At 36.3% G+C, this 23042-nt stretch overlaps 1 protein-coding gene across 1 annotated transcript in view; it reads right to left on the reverse strand.

The window, feature by feature from the left end:
* The window catches only part of ANGPT1 (angiopoietin 1), a 283138-nt gene that overhangs the window by 64973 nt on the left and 195123 nt on the right, over positions 1-23042 (reverse strand). The window contains exons 5-7 of the mRNA XM_063451178.1: positions 22187-22314; positions 5066-5167; positions 736-902 (exon numbers count right to left, since the gene is read on the reverse strand). Coding sequence (XP_063307248.1) covers positions 736-902; positions 5066-5167; positions 22187-22314 — 397 coding nt within the window. The remainder of the gene's footprint in view (positions 1-735; positions 903-5065; positions 5168-22186; positions 22315-23042) is intronic.

The following is a 23042-nucleotide window of genomic DNA, read 5'->3' on the forward strand; positions in this document are numbered from 1 at the left end:
TGTAATTAGGCCCATCATAATTGTCAGCACCAGCACCTGGATGGGCCTGCTCTGACTATCTTGTGCACTCTGTCCCGCCGCACTCGAGACGGCCACCGTTGCCCCCAGGTCTGAGCTTTACTTTGGATACTTCTTGGGGTTTATTTTCTCCATTGCTAGCGTGGAGTGTGTTTTGGCTCTATGCAGCATGTTCAGAATGGAGCTTCAGCCGAACACGTCCAGCTGGCTCCCCGGTCAAGCCACACCCCCTTACCAACATTATTTTGTCTGTCAACTACATGCTGTTGTAATGTCCTTGGTGTATGATTGTCAAGCCCTGCTGAATATGTTGGTGGAATCTAAACAGTTATAATAATATTAATAATAATCACGTTTTATTATATTTAATGTCCATGCTTCATGGTGGCTCTTTAGACATATGTATATAAAAAAAAGTGTAAACACCTTATTATACATGCATTTTCTTCTTTGCAATGCAGCACACCATAGGTTGTCTCTTGAGAAAGGTATCAGATAATGCCATTACATTTGGGCATGGGATTGGTGACACTGTGTCTTTCTCTCTGCCAGACATGGGGTAAATTGGATACTTGATAATATTTATTATCCAAGTCTGTTTCACGTCTCATTACTTTGTGGAATTATTCGTTTCAATTTGGATGCACATTTAAAAGTGGTGGCAGACAGATTACTGCTCTGTGATTGACAGATTTGCAATGACATCACATTTCTTACCTGAAATTCTGTTTTTCATTTCCTATGTGGAATCGGTCATACTGTGAGTGTGCGTGATTGCCTTCCCAGTCTGTTAACTCAATTCTCAGAGAGTACTGCCTTTGGCTGGTTATTGCAAAGATAAATTCATTCCCCAGCCAGTATTCACCAGATGGACTGCCAAACCCCTAGAGGAAAATCAGCAGAACAAAATATATTTATTTTTACGACATACAAACTATTTCAGTTTTTTCAAAGTCATTATGCTTTCTTCTATTTAACAAATTATCAAGAGCTCAGTTACAATACCATTATCTTTACATAATCATTATCAAATGTTTTTGCAAACATTCTAAAGTACAAACTAGTTGAAATAGCTATGAATTGCACAGTGGTATATTCCAAAAATCTTTATTTGCAACAGATTATTAATCAATCCATTCAAAATAATTTTAGTCATTGTCCAAGGATATGCAATTTTAATATAGCTCCAAATAAGAAATTTTTAAAGGGTTACTATAAGCACCATAACAACCTACACTCAATTGCATAGGCACATACCTTTTTCAAACAGTTTTGTGAATGGGGAGCTAGTCATAGGCAGAGAGTGTCAGCTGGAGCTCTCAGCCTATTGACGGCACCAAGTCTGAGGCTAATTCATTGAATCTTTGGATCATTTCCAGTAACCAAGAAGAAGGGTGGACATGCACCAGCTTTACTACTTTGGGGTTCAACCATTTAAAATGCGTTCCCGGTCCTACTGGCATCAAAACGACTTTCTTAAGATGGTGTAGTTATAGTGCCAATAGTATACCTAGGGTAATACTTTAACATATAACATGCAATGTTGCCTAGAAATACTAGAACCAACTCTAATAAATTAATAATATTAAAAGTTATAACGTTGGTTCTGTTTGAATGGCCAAACTAATCTCTGCTACACCTAGACTTCTAAAGAAAAAAATTACACATATTGCATGCCAGATTCTTTAGAGAAACACAAAGTTGTATTCCTAACGCTAACATTTCGTCTGCTCCTGTGCACTCATGTAAAGGGTTATATAACCATTTATTCTCTTACTCGAATTACCAGATGTGGGTGCAGACCGCCCAGGTGCTCTGTAGAAAGGCGGGGTGTGCAGCACTAGGCTTCACCCTAAAGTAGATCCCACCTCTCTTATTAGACCTGGCGCGGCGAGGCCTAATAATAGGGAGCAGAATCTACCTGACTGGGTAGAGCTTAGCGCTGCACACCCTGCCTTTCTACAGAGCACCGGTGCGGTCTGCACCCACCCAAGATCGGCTCTGTGTCACTCGGAAACGGTCTGTACCCACCCAGGATCGGCTCTGGAGTGCCACACACACATCAGGCTTTGTCCATAGGAAAGCATTGCCTCAATGCTTTCCTTTTAGGTTTTCCTTGACATTGGATGTCCACATGCAGAGTGTAAGCATGTCCAATGTCATTTCAAGGAATCAAATTCTGTGAAACTCCAGGAAGCGCCTCTAGTGGCTGTCTGGTAGACAACCACTAAAGGCAGTCTTAGTACTGCAATATGAATATTGCAGTTTCTCTAAAACTGGGATATTTTGCATTGCAGGACTAAGGGGGACAGGAACAGTGTACCTAGGCCACTTTAATGAGATGAAGTGGTCTTGGTGCCTAGACTGTCCCTTTAAACCTTTCAGTTCAACTAAAATATTTAACGGCACTATAATAAAGTTTATTTCTGCATCTTCATGTAAAATGTGATTCCTTCTACAGTGTTAGATGTATATAGCACACCACGTATAAAATGTATTACCTTATGTACATGTGTAGCCAAAGAAAAATGATGGCAATCACGGAGTAAATGGTTTGATAGAAAATGGCTTGTTTGTAGGGAATTCAGAATCCCATTAGGCTAAGTAAGTTGAAAATCGCAGAATACACTCAAATTGTCTTTATTTTAACAATATCTTTGGTAAGAAAGTTCAATGGATTTAAAACTAGCAGAGAATGCATGATGGATGCTGCTATCATGTAAAATCAACATTAAGTAAAAGGACCTGGAAATAATTATTTTGATTCTGATTAGAGTAACCAGTTCCTTTCTCTTTGTGATCTCTCCATGTGCACTGTATAAGGGAGTTCTTTCTTTATGTCTCCAATCTAATCATCCCTCGCCCAATCAATATTTCCTACTTCAATCTTCAAACTTCACATTTATTTTCTATATTGTTTTCTGCAATTATTCCATCATTTTGGTGTACTCGAGAATAAGCAGAATCTAATATATAGAATCCTTTCACATGCAGATTTATAACTGGCGTTCAGTGGATTGGAACTAAGGAAATAAGTAGGATAAAAACATAAACAGACAGATCCACAATATATACCTCCCAAAAGATGCAAAGCACCAAATCTCTCATCCTATTCCGTTTCTATCAAAAAGGTGAAGGATCATGCAGATTTTAAACAGGGAGAATCCTTTCACATGCAAATGTATAACTGGTGGATTGGGACTGAGGAAGTAAGAGCATCTGTCTGTCTGTCTGTCTGTAACTGTGATAGTAGCACTGCAAAGCTGTAATGTAGTACAATATCATATATATTATAATATATATATTATGGGAAACTCACCCCAATATGGCATTATCTTCCCCAATATACAGTTAACAATTTTGCATGTTTTATACTATTATTTGTAGTTTAGGATTTAACATTTCCACTGCAATGTTTCATATTAATTTAAATTATATTATACGACTGTTTAATATTAATATTAAACTTGTATGGAAGGAAAACATTTTTCATCTAAAAAAACATTAATTCTGCATTATCCATCCAACCTTGACTGACAGTATAGCTGGAGGCAGGTTAGCCCAACACGATTATTATTCTAAGATTTTAATATCAGCGTATTACCCTGAGCTCCCACTGGCCAAATTTTATTGGCATTTATACTAGCTCTCCATATTTTCAGAATTGCCATTAAATATTCTGAACTGATCTGCTCTATCTGCTACACTTCTATTTCATGCTTCATATCCTGTAGTCTGTGTAAACTGAACAGAGTCATACAATAACCTAGTCACACTTCCATCCGCCTCCAATCTGTTTCCCGGGTAGCCCTGCTGAGTTCCCTGCTAGTCTCTCTAGTTCCTGACTTCTTCTAACCCAGGTCACTTTTGTTGTTGTCTGGCTTGATAACCCTGCCCGTCTGCTGATCATATCTGAATGTATTATATGGTCAGAGCTACGTCTTACAATGTCTAGAGTATAGTTCAAACCCCTCCTGTATTCAAGGGGTTAATGAGCGGTTAAAATATAAGGGAAGTAGAAATACCCATGGATCCATTTCTCAGCTTCTGTCGCAGCTTTTTCTAGTGTGTTAAATGATGTGCTTTGTCTGATCATGTTTCTCAGTTCCAGAATTCTCCATTCCATGCTACTTGTCCTTCAATAAGCCAATTATAAACCAACTGTTTGCTTTCTTCAAAAACTAAAGCAAAAAGTTACTAGTGCACTATCCTAAATCCCTATGCATGTTTGGTGTCAGTGCTACATTTTTGAGATTTAATCTTAGTGATCCCAAAACTGTTGTAATGGCAATTCCTTCTTTTTTGCTTGGCTGACCCTTTAGAGAAACATACAATGCCTGAGACAGGATTGTTACATTCACCCTTCCATTACTGAGGTGCCATTTGCTTCTACAAACCACTCCATTACAGTTTTATTGTGATACAATATATATTGCAGCCGTGTAACACTCAATTGATATCTTGCTGACATTGTACTTTTAACACATCTGTACATTCTCCGTGTAGCTGTTATGATTTATTTTGGAAAAAGCTAACTTTTTATTTCTACCCTCGAACACAGAACATACCTGCACTATTTAAGATTACACTCAGGTTTTCTTTCTTTAAAAATTATACCTAAATAGGAGCGAAATGTTACACCATGAAGCAAAATATTTGTAATATATTATAGTATGAGTGTGCGTGTTTGTGTGTGTGTCTATGTGTGTGTGTTTAATAATCACACATCATCTACATACACATGATTGACAGAGTCAAATTAATACAATTAAATATATGCATCATTCTTACAAATCTATCAAGATATGTATAGATTTAGAGTTACTTATTTCTGGGTTTCCTTCAAGATCTGAATATTGGAGGTATTTTGACTTTTAGATGGTAGATCAGGTGGTAGGTGTTAAGGAAACACAAGAATGGCCTTTTGCAATTTATGTCACAGATAAAATAACCTGCCATCTTAAATAACAATGTTATTTTACTGTATATTAATGTCCGTAGCATTATTTGTATATATCAAGAAACCAAACTTCCATTTTGCTCTTACCATTTTGTAATCTTTCCATCCTCGTTGAAAATCAACGCTGCCATCTTCTCGATGTTGAATAGAAGTCCAGCCTCCTCCTGCAGTCTCCATGTTGCAATAAACCTAACACATGAAATGTAAACATTAAAACATGAAATATAATCCCCAAGTTCAGGCAGCACTAGGTTCGCTTACAGGCTCATAGGCCGATTGTTATAAGTTAATTAAGTGTACATAGTTTACGACTATACACCCACCACTAAGTCATCCACATAGAACATATCTTACCAACGCCTGAAGCCACGTTATCCTAATAATATCTAACAGGGGGGGTCCTGTCCCCCCTCTGTGGGGGACAGGAAGCTTGGAGTGGGGTACGAACAACACAAACCAACTGATTGTCGGGATAAGCCCCAGGATTCATACTCCCTTCAGAGCAGACCATTTACATGATACATCCTTTTGGGAAAAGCCATGAACTTAAGCTCATAAACTAAATATATTATGGATTAATATGCATCAAAGAGAAACACTTCTGAGAATGAAATGGACCCCCACCAGGAAATGATAAGAACCTATAAAAAGGACCAACACGAATTATTGCCGAATTAATAGAGGTTAACAGTGGTTAGCAGGCCAATTCCTATAGGGACAAGGACTTGAAAAATATACTAACTGGTCTTTGTTATACACCACCCACAATGCCATTTCATATATGTTCTTAAATACTTATCCATATGTTTATTGATATTTGTACTGAATATTTTTTTTAAAAAAAAGTATGATGAAAAATGTTTGACGAATGTGCTAGAATTATGCTTACACAATGTTCTGTAATATTTTGGATGAGCAATGTTTTGTAATATTTTGGATGAACGATGTTATGTGATATTTTGGATGACCAATAAAACAAAATAATAAAAAATGTTTTTTTTTTTTGTTTTTTTTTTAAAACATGAAATATAAAACAATGATATTCTCAGCATATTTGTAGACTGTTAGACTTTAAGTTATATTGCATTAGCAGCTCAGGATTGTGCCTCATTTTTCCAGCTAATAAAGTTACTATCGTCTCAGTAGTTGTTAAAGTGAGCCTCTTTTTGTTACTGCGGTCAGTCAATATAGTCAGGTAAACGTGTTCTTTTATATTCCTATAAAAATGTAGCTAAATTATAATTTAATTGATAGCATATACAGGCATGGGAAAAAAGAAAATACACCCTCTTTGAATTATATGGTTTTATATATCAGGACACAATAAAAATCACCAATTTCAGACTTCCAGGAATTCCTATTATTTCTGTATATATTTTGGTGAGTATACCCCTGAATTTCTATCGATTCATCTATCATGTGTCCTTCTCCAGTCTGCTGCTTGTACCTGTACTGCTAACTCTCACTTACAAGACTTCTCACGGGCTGCTCGACTCCTTTGGTACAACCTGGCTCCTCCCATAACAATTTCCCCTAGTCTTCAGTCATTTAAAAAGTCCCTTGAAACCCATCTCTTCAGAAAAGCCTGTTGTCTCTCAGGGTAACTGTTATTTCACAAACCCATCTATCTCTAACAGGGTTAGAACCTTTCAGTTCTGCTACCTTCACACCCTGTCGCTTGGTTGCTACTTAGCTGCCCTTGCTATTGTGTTTATACCCTACCTCTTCTATATTTTACAACACACAAGGCTTAGAAAATGACAGTGGCCATCCATTGGGTGAGTCAACTCCAGTCTCACTCAGGCTCCAGTCTCCCTTGAAGGTCTGGGAGCCTTAATGAAATGGCCCCAACATCGACATTCTTGACAACAGGCAGCATGCTTATGGTGACTGTGCTGAATACACCTTCAACACTCGCAGGCTGGGACGGATTCGACATTAGGCAGCTGCCCACAGGCATAGGGGCACCTATCATAGCTTAAAATCACTACCAAGCATTTTCATTAAAAAATTAAATGTGTATTTATTTGAAACTATCATATGTATACCTAGCATAAAATCATTTATTCTATGAATTGCAATTTAAAAAAATGTAAACGTATTGTTAAGCCCACAGACCTTGAAAATAATTATATTTTTCACTTTTTCATTTGTCCTTTGACGAAATAAAGGGGGTAAAAGTGTTACATATTTCGTAGTGTCCTATGTTTTGCAATACTTCATGCAAGATTAAATGCCATTTATACACCTATAACTGGAATGAAAGTCAATATATACAATTTCACAAGATGAATGCTTCAGCAAAATAATAATCACTTGTTAACCCACCACTATCGTCCTTATCTTGCAAATGTTAATATTGTCTTTCTTTTATCTGTTTCTTATTCTCCAGTTATTTATTTTTGATGACACATATGTTCTATTCCGTTTTTAGGTTATCACTAACCCTACAATTTGAGTAATTTATGTAGTGATTGGGAATAAATTCTCATGGTTTCAGAATGTTGTTTAACAATTAAGAAACAAAAACCAGTGCCTAGACAAACAGAATTATGGGCTCTATGCAGCAATATTTTACGCACAAATGAATAAAATACATGGTTAAATAGTAGTTACATGCCATAGTATTATCATTGGCATCTGGACTGCATGGGTGATTAGAAAGAGAAAATATATTACATGAAAAACCTTATAATGTGGGAAGCACTATTTATGGGTATTTAATTATTCCCTTGGAAGAACACAGTGTGTAATTTGGCTTATCTGGCAGAAATCATAATGTTGCACGACATAGGATCATGCTCATAAAAGGAATCTAATATTACAGTTCGAAATATCCCTTTAGAACTTCCGTGTATTATTTTTTAGTCACTAAGCAGCATTGTTGTTAATGGATTATATGGTCCCTGTTAGGGGACTGTGAGTAGCCCCAGCTATGCTTCGGTGTCTAGCTCTGCAAAAGTTTTTGAATTAAAACATCTAAGCAATGTTGTTCCTTCATTAAAAACCCACTGCTTCACTTTACCCCACTCCCTCTAGCATGTAAGCTCATTGAGCAGAGCCCTCAACCCCTCTGCTCCTGTGTGTCCAACTTGTCTGGTTACAACTACATGTCTGTTCGTCCACCCATTGTAAAGCGCTGCAGAATTTTGATGGCACTATATAAATAATAATAATAATAATAATAATAATAATTAATGCACATGTGACTTACATCACCAAAACTGCCTCTACCACAATAGAAGAAACCTGTTTTAACAGAACTATTATATATTGGGCTTACCCTGGCTATGAACAATATAAATCCTAAGTACAGATATTTATTTTTTCAGGGTAAGAAAAGAAAAGGTGCACGTAATTTTTTTATTATTTGGAAAATAGAATTAGTGACCACTCGGTAGCTATGGGACATAAAATAGGCATACTATTTCCAAGAAAAACCATTGACCCTAAAAATATTGTATTTTCTTTAATATTGACAATTTATATTGCATTTCTCAGGACTAAGAATTAAGTAAAAGTCTTTACTAAGCTTATATGACAAGTCCCCTAAAGTTGGATACAATTATTAATAAATGTGCAGTTGTTGAATGAAAAGGAATAGTGCGGAAAATCGCTTTTTGACATAATGAAAATTAATGTTAAATACTTTACAAACTAACGCTAATATTAAAGTAACATAAAGAAAGAATAAGACACGTAGGGAGTCCTGAGGGAAAGAAGCAATCCAATAAATACAAATGCAAAATTATTATGTAGACTAATAGTGATTTTGTTCAGACATATAATTTTTTATGTGATTAGTCTAACTGAGCCTGTCATCGACAAAGATAAGGTTCCTTTAAGTAGGACACACATTGTGGTTTGTATATTTTGTTAGTCATTTTTCTTTGACGTGTATAGGCAATAATATATTTTATTGACAGATTAATAAAATACATTGTAAGTTCTGAAAGAATATGTGAATTTATTCCACTATGCCTAAGAAATATGTATCATAGTGAATGGTATCATTCGATTTCAATATGTGTAAGTAATAAGGCCAAATAATATATATATATATAAAATAGTCCACAATATCCTTGCACTCTGGCTTCAAAATAATTAAACCGGGTGCTTGAAGTCTGGGGGAGATTGCACATACCAACAGAAGAGGTGACCTTCACTCACGGATTCCAAAAGGTGATTAAAAGTTATAAGTTTATTGATCCATCTTTAAAAAGCTGGTTCAACGTTTCAGTCCACGTTTGGCACTTTCATCAGGAACAACAGCCATAATACAAAACAAACATATATAGGAACAGTAATCTTTGTAAATTCACTTACACCTGGGGTATGTATGTATGTATGTATGTGTGTATATACATACTCTCACTTAATCCCTCTGCAAATTGCAGTCTCAGCCATGTAGGTAATGTGTCACACCTTAGATGTAGCTGCACTGTCCGTTCAGCTCGCATCTACCCTATGGATTGAAGAATCCATGTATTTTTTGCCCTCCTCCCCCCCCCCCACCATCCATGTCTCTGATCCCTGCACTTTCTTGTCTTTCTCCCCAATTCTGTTGGATTTCTTTTGTATTGTATGCAGTGTGTATATTGAATACAGTGTGTGTGTGTGTGTGTGTGTGTGTGTGGTGGATGCAGTATCTGTGTAGTGGATATAGTGGATGTGTATGTAGTAGTGTCTGTGTAGTGCATGTAGTGTTGGATAAGTGCTGGGGGCTTAACCTCCCCCTGTCTCTTACCTGTGTGCTGGAAGGGGAGGGACGGTGTATAGGAAGGAGACAGTATAGGGGTGCAGTGTGTAGGAAGGTGACAGTGTGGGGGGGCAGTGTGTTGGGAGGTGACAGTGTGGGGGACAGGGTGTAGGAAGGTGACAGTGTGGGGGCAGGGTGTGGGGATGACAGTGTGGATGGGCAGACTAACAGACAACATGCCCTCACTGATGTACACTCACTGACAGTCATTGTCTTAAACACTGTTTAACTAACACACACATTCACTGATAGACACACACCAACAAGAATACACTCTCAGAGACACATGCACTCACTGACATGCACACTTACTAACAGACACACAAACACACACACACATTCACCGACACACTCACTGAAAGACACACACCTACTGGTAGATACACACTGAAAGTCACACACACATTCAATGACAAACACACAGATGTCACTGACAGACACAGACTTTCACTGACACACACATGCACTGAAAGGTACACAAACAATCAATGACAAACACAGACTCTCACTGATGTGAAAGACACTCACAGACAGACACATACAAATTCACTTACAGACACACACACACATTCACTGACATACATACACACACTCACACATTCACTGGCAAACATACACACATTCTCTCACACACACTCACAAATTACTAATATTATTATTTTAATTTGTCCACCCAGCCTCCCTACCTTTGGATTCATTATTCTCCACCAAAGATTATTAAAAAAACAAACACATTGCAATCATGAATGTAACTTAAAGGCCACCAAATGGCAATGGGGCAGGGGAGAAGGAGATAGACACATTTCAGTTAATGACAATTAGTTTAGTCAGTGTGAGATGAAGAAGTCATGAAAAGCAATTGATTCTGTAATATTGCATAATATAAGAGCATGCATTCCAAAAAGGAAAAGGAAAAAGAAGAAGCAGAAAGTTAAATGTATTGGGTATACAAGATGCAATCACTCAATCTAGTTAAAGTCAGGTATAGTTCAAAATATATAGCATTCGTACTTTACAAACATAGGAAGATGGCTATGCATATTTCAACATAATCCCGAAACATTTAACGTGAATGATTTCAGGTCCGGTGCAACTAATGGTCTAACATGAATAACTATGTCACAACTGTAAGAATATCACCACCAAAAAATGACATAGCGCTAATCACCTGGTAAAACTTAAATCACTATAGTCATCATTGCCTCATACAGTATCATAGATAAGCAAAGCGGTCTTAACATTTCCCCTTTAAATCCAACTTAAAATGACTTTTCTCACATTAATTTCCTTTAAAAATCACATGCAAAATCAGACCACAAAATGAATGGAATAAAATTTCAAAACAAAAAAAAAAAGCCCTTTAAGTTTATGCGCTTATTTACTTCTGTCTGTGCTTTTTAAGCTGGCCTTCATCTCACCTCACCTCCCTGGTTTGTAAATACATTCCTACATACTAGTTATTAAAAGGACGCTAAAGGCACCCAAACCACTTCATCTTAGTGACATGGTCTGTGTGCAGTGCCCGGCCTTATTACCCTGCACTGTAAATCATTGCCTTGCAGGGTTAAACATGCCTCTAGTGGCGGTCTCACCTTCCCGGTGTGAATCAAACACTGAATGTGATAGGCACTTGATAGGCATTTGATAGGCACTTGATAGGCACAGAGCATTTGATAGGCACAGTGCATTCATTTACCGCACATAAGCACTAACCTCTCAATGCTAGAGATCATCAACCTTGGTTATCTTAGCCAAGGAGTTGAGATGGCAGCAATAACTGATATATAACTAATATAGGAGCCCAGGTATTACTCATTTAGAGCCTTTATTCATTAATAAAGTCCCTGTTAGAAGTTGAAGTTATGAGAAATCAGTAAACACAGATTTCTAGATTTTTTTGACAATGTCTCAGATGATGTATTTTTAAATTCAACATATTCACGGCAAAAGCTTGATCAACACATAACTTTAAGGCCTAGACCCAGCAAATTAAAGAAGATTGTTTTATAAGACCCAGAATGCTGGATTTTGCATGCTATCTCTCTGTTGACAAAAAAAATAGTTAATATACCGGTAGTAATTGTGATGGAATGTTGGCCAAATGAAAGTAAAGTGCATTATCACACAGATAAAACCATTATTTTTTAGTAAAGGAACCTGCTGAAAGTGTATTCGAGATTATTTCCATAATGCATTTTTTCAACATAATTATATCACTACACGTTGGCTGACTCAGACAATATTAAGTGGGATAAAGGAGACACCAACTCAGTTTCATGCATTCTCTTGTCTCATCCATAAATTAATGTGTAGTAATATTTCAATGTACCAGGCCAGTAACAAATCTTGTTAATCTCAGAGTTGGTGGTTAAACTGCACACAGCAGTCTTTAATCATGCTGTTTGGGCTCTAGAAAACCCTTCTTCATAGACAATGTAATTAATAATAAAGAAGGGGTAGTTTATTAAACTATTAACATATGGCAGTAGATATGATATGATTCATTATATGTTCATCATCCCTATTCTTTGAGAAATGTTTTCTAATAAAGAAAAGACAATAGAGCATTTAAACTAAACTAAACTACCAGCAGTAATACTGACAATGAATAATAAAATAATAATTGCCATTAAGACTTATAATGAGATTTTAATATCCTAACCTTAAAATGAATGCATAATTCACAATTGTACAAATATTTCAGCATACATAAAACTCAAAGCTACATAGTTAAAAGATTTTTATTGATATTTCAGCTATCTTATCTATCTATCTATCATATATTGTTATTATTACATAACATTATGGGTGTGAAGCTCTATAACTGCTTAAAAGGCTAACATTAAAATTAGTTACTCCAGCTTAGCCCAGCTGGTATTTGTTTTGTGATTTTAAATATGACTACTATTTTTTTCATTATTAAACATTATGAAAGAAAGTGTATTATGAAAACAAAATAAAAGGGTGTCGGAGCCCGATACCTAAGATGGCCAGAAGAGTTCTTCAATAGCAAATGCTGATCCAAACTCAAATCGAACAGTTATCCTACAAATCCGTGTTGGTTGACATATGGTTCGGACTGTGAACTTACAACTTACAATTTAATGAGCAGTACAGCACAAGCCAGGATTGTGGTGGCCTAAGAGGTACTTACCTTGTCTGACTTGAGGCCTAACCAGCAGCCCCATCATCCACCTATGGATTGGTGTGGGATATCCCAGTCTCCACTAAGCAGAGTAGACCTCACCTCCAGTTCTTTTAGTGTCTGCATGGTGCACCTAAGTTGGTTGCCATGCTGAGGCATCGGCAAGGCTCAGCGGGCTGGAGGGCAGACATGGAGGGTTACCTTCAATATCAGATTTGATTAACTATGCCAAGCATTCTGGCGCAGATCCATTCCTGCTGTGACACAGACCAAAGCTGCTACCGTACCACTAGCTCTTCTTCTGGGACAAGAGCCCATTTGAATTTACACCCATCTTACCTGGAGGGGTTTCCAAACCCCAGAGCGCCTGCGGCGGACCCATGATCCTGCCAACCACCTAGAAGGGTCTGTGGACATGGGGCATGGGCTCTTATCAAGGCCTGGGCTCGAGGAGGGGTAACGCTGATGCATTTTGACCCAAGTTCTGGGGAATTCAGCGATTCCTACAGAGTTCTAAAGGGGATGAAAGGAGGGAAGTTGCCTGACAAGGCGTGGGACTCTCTATTGTGGCCTACCTGTGGCATTGGATAAGAAACAGCTATAGTCTCTACTAAGCTTTAATATTAATTAGCAATGCAGGGAGCTCTTTCCTTTTTCTTATTTTCCTGTATCTTTTGCTACTAGAGCCCAATGATAAAACAGTTAACTTGTTTAGCTGTCAGACATAGCCAGACCTCTAAAAATGTGCAACCTCTAGCCAGCATTCACTAAATCAGCTCGACTTAATCTCTGTGTTTCTATCTTATGCTTATGTAATCTTAATAACTATTATCTTATGTTGCCCTTAAAATGTGGTTGAATGGGGGGTGTGGCTGACTGAGCAGCAGGCAAGACGTGCTTGGACGGAGCTCTGCCGAAGAAACAAAATAAAAGTGGACAAAAACCTTTTAAAAGCTCCAAAAAGCAGCAAGAAACAACCCCCACCCAGCCGACATAATGGGGTGTAAAAACAAAAAAACCCACATGCAGAAGACTCACAATATGCCCGATATCAGGCTCTCATTCGAAAGGCCCACTCCACGAGTCGCTCCCAAGATGGCGCCTGTGTAGTTGAGCAAAAGCGAGGCCTCTGAGGCATCACAGGAGATGGAACAACCCACCGGGACTAACCCTGCAAGCTGCACCAACAGCGAGTCGGGTTCTGATGACGACTCCTCGCTGGCAACCAAGAGGGACATAAAGGACCTCCTCTTGGAAATGAGGCAGGTCTGGAAGGCAGACCTACGAGCAACTCAGGCTGAACTGGGGACCCTGCGCACATGGGTTGCGGACAGGGAAGCCAGAGAGGGAGCCAGGGAACAAAAGTTGCAGACTGCACAGAAGGAGATCCACGAGCTCACCCACCAAGTCCAGATACTCACCAGAAGCGTGACGGTGCTAGAATCAAGGCACAGACAGAAGAACATCCGACTTCGAGGAGTGCCAGAACGGATCTCAGGCGAGGAGATACTACAGAGATGTAATATTATATGGATAGACTGGACTAAGCAGTTGCTAAACCGTTGTCTTTGCCACTATATTTCTCTCATAATGTGATACGAGTGTATTTTGCGTGAGAAAACTAAATAAAATGCAAAAAAAAAAAAAATGTGGTTGAATATGCTTTATTTCTCCGGTATGAAAATGCTATGCTACGATAAAAATAATAAATTGAAAAAAAACAAAACAAAATAAAAATAACAAAAATGATGTTATGTCTAAGGCCTGTAAACATATAAAATCACCTCGTTTTTGGTTAAAAATTCACTTGCTAAACCTCAATTTGATTGGTAGTAAAAAAACAACAAAATTACTCAGCACAGATACAAAAATGTGGGTTTTTTTTTTCTGTATCTACAGCTTAATTGTATCAATGTCTTTTACTACATTAATCTCTTTGCATTTCACCCAATGTAAACTAATGCCAGTCTAATGGTTGCCAGGGAACAGGTTAGCTGAGCCTCATTATTTTTTATATTATAATTGGCCCTGGGCAGGGAAAGATGTGCCACCATAACTAGGCAATTAGCTGGCAAGTTTGATTGCTATTTCGTCTGGCAGACAGGTGGGTATACATCATCTTGACATTTTCTCTATTGTTTTATACTTGATTGACACCATATGCAGCATTACACTCAATAAGGTGGCTTCAACTACGAGTCGTATACATGAATTAAAATAGTTTTAGTGTATCCAGGAAACAGCATTTTGAATCTTGATAAAGCATTGCATTCGTGTTTATAAATGCATGGGTATTGTTATTTTAATTTACAGAAGTATTTTTTGAAGATTTTATGATGACTTATGTAATCACACATTGTAAAATGATGCTTGATCACCTTGTGCACCAATACATTTTGATAATACAATGGAAACCAATTACACTAATGAAATAATACTATGTCTTATATTTATTCATTACGTAGAGGAAAGATATGTCTAATTTATGCTGCACTTGATTCTAATTTGCATACGAGGTATTTAGAACACCGTTAAAAATGTACATTAATTGAAATGTTAATAAACTGATGTATATTCATAACACCATTTGTTCTTGCAGGGAATTATGGAAATAAAAAAAAACGTGATTTACCTTTTAAGCAATATAAAAAATAGTTTCATCTTGAAATTTTTAACCCCTTAAGGACACATGACATGTGTGACATGTCATGGTTCCCTTTTATTCCAGAAGCTTGGTCCTTAAGGGGTTAAAAAACACTACATCACGTGAATATAAACATTTTATGTAATGTTTCTGGAATCTAAAAAAACTATTAAAATGCGAAAACTCTTTCTACAATTAGTTATACACTGAAATGTCAATTGAATGATTAACGGTAATTATGATGAATTTAAAAGGTATTCATTGTGTCATCTGTTTCATAGAAGGAACATTTAGTTCTCCTATTCTGCTTAAATTAACATGGATTACACTGAATTTAATTCAGAGTATTTTTTTTTATATAATACAGTCTATATTGAGTACTTTTTCAACAATGCACTGTCTACATAACCAGCTGCATGCCATGAATTTTGCAAAGGAGAAAAAAAAATGTAAAAAAAATGTAAATCAAGAGAGCGCAATACGTTGAGAGATGGTTAAGCGTAATGGGCAGATATTGGTAAAAAGAGGGAAACCTCCCAAGAATATATCAACAATTATAAAGCTGCTAAAACACAGAAAAAATCCCAGAATTTTCAAACATAAAACAAACATATACAGTGTCAGCGCTTAGTAAATAATCCCCTCTAACAAAGTTTTGAATAGAGGGTTTTGTCCAATAATGAACCGTAATATCAGAATAGAGACCAGCCCAGATATGATGTTGCTACATTTTAGATGGCCTGCCTTAATTAAAAGAAAACAGATACTGACAACTCATTGTTTGATAGCGTCAAAAATAATTATAGCTAGAAACTGGAAAAAGACAGAAGAATTCTCTAAAGCAAAGCTTATACAACAAGTAAAATTTCAGATAAGAATGGAAATAGGAGTAAATAAAAGTCGAAGTAACAGTAAAGAGAATAACTTCTGGTCTACTTGGTTAGAATTGTTGGAATATGAGGGAAAAAAAAATTCGCCATAGAAATAGTTATTTATATAACGTATACCTCCATAAGTTAGGGATGACGAAGATGAAAGTCACCACTGTACCAGGTTTAAGTATGAGTGATAGATGAATGAATGTAGAAAGAGATTTTTCTCCCCTTTCTTTTTTTTACCCTACCCCCCTCGGCCACTACCTTCTAAAATGGAGATATTGAATTTTCGATGGATAAGGAAACCGACTCTCATAGGATTAAAAAGTAGAACCCTAATACAAAACAGATGGGAACTCGGGGAGGAGCGGTGGAGAGTAAGAGAGGAGAGAGAGTGGGGGGAGGGGGAGGATGGGGGAGAGAGAGATGGGAGGAGAGATAGGGGTTACGGAAAGGAGTCAAATGAGATAAGAAGAGAAATAATATATTGATGATGACTTTTTACCAAAGCCCTATACAATGATGTATTAGAAAATCTCTTGGCTGGTAATGTCTGAAATAAAAAAAAAAGAAAAAAAAAAAAAAAAAAGAAATGTCAATTGAATGATTAACGGTAATTCTGATGAATTTAAAAGGTATTCATTGTGTCATCTGTTTCATAGAAGGAACATTTAGTTCTCCTATTCTGCTTAAATTAACATGATTACACTGAATTTAATTCAGAGTATTTTTTTTTATATAATACAGTCTATATTGAGTACTTTTTCAACAATGCTCTGTCTACATAACCAGCTGCATGCCATGAATTTTGCAAAGGAGAAAAAAAATGTAAAAAAATGTAAATCAAGAGAGCGCAATACGTTGAGAGATGGTTAAGCGTAATGGGCAGATATTGGTAAAAAGAGGGAAACCTCCCAAGAATATATCAACAATTATAAAGCTGCTAAAACACAGACAAAATCCCAGAATTTTCAAACATAAAACAAACATATACAGTGTCAGCGCTTAGTAAATAATCCCCTCTAACAAAGTTTTGAAAAGAGGGTTTTGTCCAATAATGAACCGTAAAAGTTAATATAGGATTCTTCAGGTTGGGATAAATGTTATTCACAACTTTTTGTTGGTATACCACAGTCATATAAATAATAAGAATCACTGTAACGTTTCTCCTTATGGTGTTCTTGGTTTCACCTTTAAAAATAAAGAGAGGCTGACATAGCGTGATACTGTTTGGTATTTTAATAGTAAAAAATAGATAATCCCAACCCCCCTAATTCTATTCTATGGGCGTCACCTGGGTTTAATTATTATTATATTATTTATAGAGCGCCGTCAGATTCCGCAGTGCTTTACAATGGGTGGACGAACAGACATGTAGTTGTAACCAGACAAGTTGGACACACAGGAACAGAGGGGTTGAGGGCCCTGCTCAATGAGCTTACATGCTAGAGGGAGTGGGGTAAAGTGACACAAAAGGTAAGGATAGGATTAGACTAATGACAGTTGCAGAAGAGAAAACCCCTCCCACAATTTCAGCCTTACACTATATATATATATATATATATATATATATATATATATATATATATATATATAAACAAAATAATACTTTAGGCACTCACCCCTGAATGGTGTATAAATATATCTTGCCTTCGGTGCTTCCGGCGTCCCATATATATCCAGCAATAAAGTGGAGCACTCAGAAGGACTTCTTAATAGTGAATTTATTAATAAAAAAGTAGTTTACATCAGCATGTAAGTCCTGTGATTCGACGTTTCGACCCCTCAGGGTCTTTTTCAAGAACAGTTTACAAGTGGACTAAGCATGTATTATTTACAAATGAAAAGCGTGCACTCACCAATCTCGTGTGTGTAGCCGCCCATTCAAACCCGGAAGTGTCACGAAGACAGACCCACGTGGTTTCCTTTGCGTGCATCAGTGCGTGTGACGTAATTATAGCGTCGTTGCTAGGTAATATTTGTAAACGTTATGTTATATTACTGTGTACTAGCAACCAGCCTTAGTAACGTGTTTTTTACAAGTGGGAATTGCATAATCGCTAGGGAAGAGATCCCTAGGTGAAAAATAAATCTTAAGTAAGAGGATCTCGTGTGATCAATGTATAGCAATCTGAGACATGTGACCGAGGTGCCGAAAGTGCCAAATAGTGCCAAATAAAGTGCAGAAAGTGTCCAAGGTATGTAGTGCCAAACAAAAAAGATTAAAAGCATAAGGCAACATCAATCTCAGATATTGCAATTAAAAACAAAGAAGGAGATCTTTCATGAGTATCTAAACTAGATCTATGTATACAGTAATACTAATTATAATATATTGTAGCAATAAGCAATTAATTAATGAAAATACTATATATTAGAATTAACTATTCAATCTTAACTAATACATAATTAATAATTAATTAGGTAGCGGGATGATGGTCTGAGAACCAGGAAAATTCTTGTTGGAATGGCTTTGGTTTTGCATTGCGTCCAAGGTATGTTTTTAGCAGAACATAGAGAATGTAATAAATTCATTGAGTCCCTTGGGCATAACTGTGTCCAGTCGATGTATCCAATATGTTTCTCGTTGGAGTAATGCTTTGGATCTGTCCCCACCTCTCGGATTCGGTGGAACATGGTCTATAGCAATGAATCGTAAAGTGGGCAATCTATGGTTGGCTTGGAGAAAATGTTTGGCCACCGGCTTGTCCGATTTTTGATCCCTGAACGCCGTGTTGATGGTCGATCTGTGGCCTCTAATCCTATCTCTGAGCGTGAGGTCCGTTTTCCCCACGTATGAGAGACCACAGGGACAAGTAATAAGATATATCACATGGTCGGTGGTACATGTGATATATTGTGTGATGGGGATCCGAATTCCACTATGTGGGTGGGCAAATGAGGTACTGGTATTCATGTGACTGCATGTCACACAGCCGCTGCATCTATAGCAACCTTTTTTAATAGGTCCTCTAGGTTTTTGATAACATGAAGTTGGATCACTTTTCACCAGTAGGTCTCTCAGGTTTTTGTTTCTCTTTAAACTGATCGTGGGTTGCTGCTGGAAAATTGATGGCAGATGTCTCAGATTGCTATACATTGATCACACGAGATCCTCTTACTTAAGATTTATTTTTCACCTAGGGATCTCTTCCCTAGCGATTATGCAATTCCCACTTGTAAAAAACACGTTGCTAAGGCTGGTTGCTAGTACACAGTAATATAACATAACGTTTACAAATATTACCTAGCAATGACGCTATAATTACGTCACACGCACTGATGCACGCAAAGGAAACCACGTGGGTCTGTCTCCGTGACACTTCCGGGTTTGAATGGGCGGCTACACACACGAGATTGGTGAGTGCACGCTTTTCATTTGTATATAATACATGCTTAGTCCACTTGTAAACTGTTCTTGAAAAAGACCCTGAGGGGTCGAAACGTCGAATCACAGGACTTACATGCTGATGTAAACTACTTTTTTATTAATAAATTCACTATTAAGAAGTCCTTCTGAGTGCTCCACTTTATTGCTGGATATATATATATATATATATATATATAGTGTAAGCCTGATATTATATATATGTAAAATATATATGTAAAAGTCCAGGTTCTGGCACTCAACCCCAACAATCAGAATAAAGCAAAACAAATATCCAGGTGCTTACCAGCGAAGTATACACAAACTAAAGACAGGAGCACTCTCTCAGTTTTTCCAAAGTTTATTCAAACAACTCAAAGCTTTTCATCAATGTTACAACCCTCCTGGATCTTAATCAAAATGCATCAACATCTTGATAAAGACCAAGGAGGGTCAAAACGTTGATTTAAAGCTTTGAGTTGTTTGAATGCACTTTGGAAAAACCGAGAGAGTGCTCCTGTCTTTGCTTTGCATATATATTTATATACACATGCACATTATATTTTAAATACATAAAATACATAACCTCTTGGTTACTTTTTATCTGACCTGCCAGTGTGTGAAAATTCCAAAAATACCAAAACATATTTATTTTGATAGGTGTGTTTTCATGCCATTTAGGTTTTTAACTTTTTCTAAAACGATCAAAAAGATAACATTTGTCCAAACCAAAATGTCACATGGACAATACCTTAATTATCTGAATTTCTTTTTTTCCCTGCACATAAATTGATTTGAATGAACTAACTAAACTTGTTTTGCCTTGCGCAAGTCTACCTCTTTTTTTTCTAATTTCTCTAAATATACTCTTTTATATAAATTGAAATTTAGATGAGGTATTACTATTTCTTTAAGATTAGATATGGGTTTATTCAACTTCTAAGATTACAACATTTCTTATATAATAAATTCCCAGTTTAAGAAAACATTTTTAAGAAAACTATTTTGGGTTGGCGAATTTTAGAATGAATGTGTTGAGGTGCTACTGTTCTTTATCTACATGAGTGCTTGTAGAATTTTGACGTTTTTCCAGCATGAATTAGTAAGGCGTTAGTTACACACATATAAAAGGAGAAGGACTTGAGTGATTTAGATTTTCTGCGTTGCTCTTACCCTTAGCATCTACATCTAAAGGTTCACAGTTGTATGACTCAATGTGATTTACAATCTGTACAAAATGCACTTCACAAGCTTTCTGTATTAAATGCAGGTGCCATATGGGTGTAAAAACATGCTTTTCCTCCACACATATAGGCTTTGCTCCAAACAAAGTTCAAGTTTCAGAGATTATTCAAAATAAGCAATATTAAAAGCCAGTAAACGTTGTACAGTGGCATTCTATGGATTGGCTCAGAAAATGCCTATTAAAAAGAGCTTATGCTTTATAATTCAAAGTTCTGTAAACCTACCATTTATACAAATATCACTTTATAATAAGGTCCTAAAATGAGACTGATTTGGACAAACAAGGATTATATTTTCATTCCAAAATATATGGATGCTGTTGCTGGCCGGAAAAGGTATTGCATTTTAAATACTAAATCAGAACCAAATTTCGAGATTCAAAAATAGTGAGCTATAGGGAAATTACAAATAATTTCAGATTTCAGAGAAAAATAGAAGAGTTGAGGGGAAAAAAAAACAATGTTTAGCTGATATTCTGATCTAAACCCCAGCTTAGTTATTTAGCAATTTGCAACTCAAATAGACAATTCGACTCACCTAGCTTTTCATGTCTCAAGACAAGTCAGAAAAAGTTTCACAGTGTGAATTCAAAGTAACTAGTATGAAGTCAAAGCCAAGTTCAGGCCAAAATAAGCAAAGGACCAGTTAGTAATGAACTCACTTTAAATTTCTAACACTTCATACATCAATAACCCAGTCAATGTTTTAATATTTAATTATATTTTGTATCTGTTTTATAACAGATATAGGAATGTTTAACTTTCCCAACATTTCAAACAGACAAAGAGGGACATTTAAATTGTAGGGGAGCTAGATGGGGTGTGCCTAGGGATGGGGCAGTTCTAAGAATTTTGAGGTGACTTACTAATAACACTTTATGTGACTAACATTTACTTTAGTGCAAGAACAATGTATCTTATTTGCACAGACTGATTTCTAAACACATTTTTTGGTAGATTAAAGACACATTAAGGTGAGCAATATTGATGTGGAGCTCTTGTATCCAATCAGACACACCAAAAATACAGAGCATCTAAAAATGAGGGTCAAAAGTGGGACAGGGGGAGTTGGGTTCAAAACAGGGTCTGTCAATCCTGAATATGGTAACATCCCTAGTAGTTATAAAAGATACACAATTTACAATATTGGAAATATTTTAATAAGCGCAGTTACCTTTTTTGGTTCGGACACATTATTAATGTATATGGAGTAGACACCACTTTTGTTAAAGCCAGCGTGATACAAATCAGCACAATCTCTGAATGGCTTTTCTTCTTCTCGTTTCACGTTCTTAAATGGAACTGCAATACAAAAATAAATTACACTAAATATGTTTACTGATAGGTGCTATTAATTCTTGTATGAAAAATGTAAATTGTATAGTAGTGTAAATTGTATTTTTTTTAGTAAAATTTCCTTTCCACTGCCAATGTGCATTGATTAAACATTCAGTAATCTATTGATGAACAAAGTTTAATGGATTTCCAGAACTGCATCACAGAGTGTTTAATTAAAATAATGTTAATTAGCGGAGATTATATTTTTCCCCATTTAATTAGACTCCAAATACTTAAACACAATAGTATATAATGTTGTTTTCCAGCAAAAAAAAAACAGCTGTCCCTTTTAGTCAACTTCATATTTTAGCATTTAAAAAGTATTGTTTTTTAAGGATTTATATAGCTTTGTGAGACTTTCTTTCTACAGCTATTCCCAATAGTTCAGTTTTATTTTATGCAGGAATTAATAGTAATTTGATCACAGCTATTAAAGTTGTATATTATTAGTTATGCAAAACGTACCCCCATTCATCTACTCCATTTAATTACATCCCAAATATTATTACAAACGCTAACCTTAAACTATTCTAACCAATTATCACTATTTAAATGTGAGATTGTCCATTTCTTTAATGGAAATTGTTATTCTGCAAAATCAGAACCACATTAATAATTAATAGTTAATACGTTCTATTGGACTTTTGTTTAAACAATCTCTAACTGCAATCTATAAGAAAAGAAAACAATCA

This window comes from Pelobates fuscus, chromosome 4 (assembly GCF_036172605.1).
Source record: "Pelobates fuscus isolate aPelFus1 chromosome 4, aPelFus1.pri, whole genome shotgun sequence".
In the NCBI taxonomy this organism is placed as follows: Eukaryota; Metazoa; Chordata; class Amphibia; order Anura; family Pelobatidae; genus Pelobates; species Pelobates fuscus.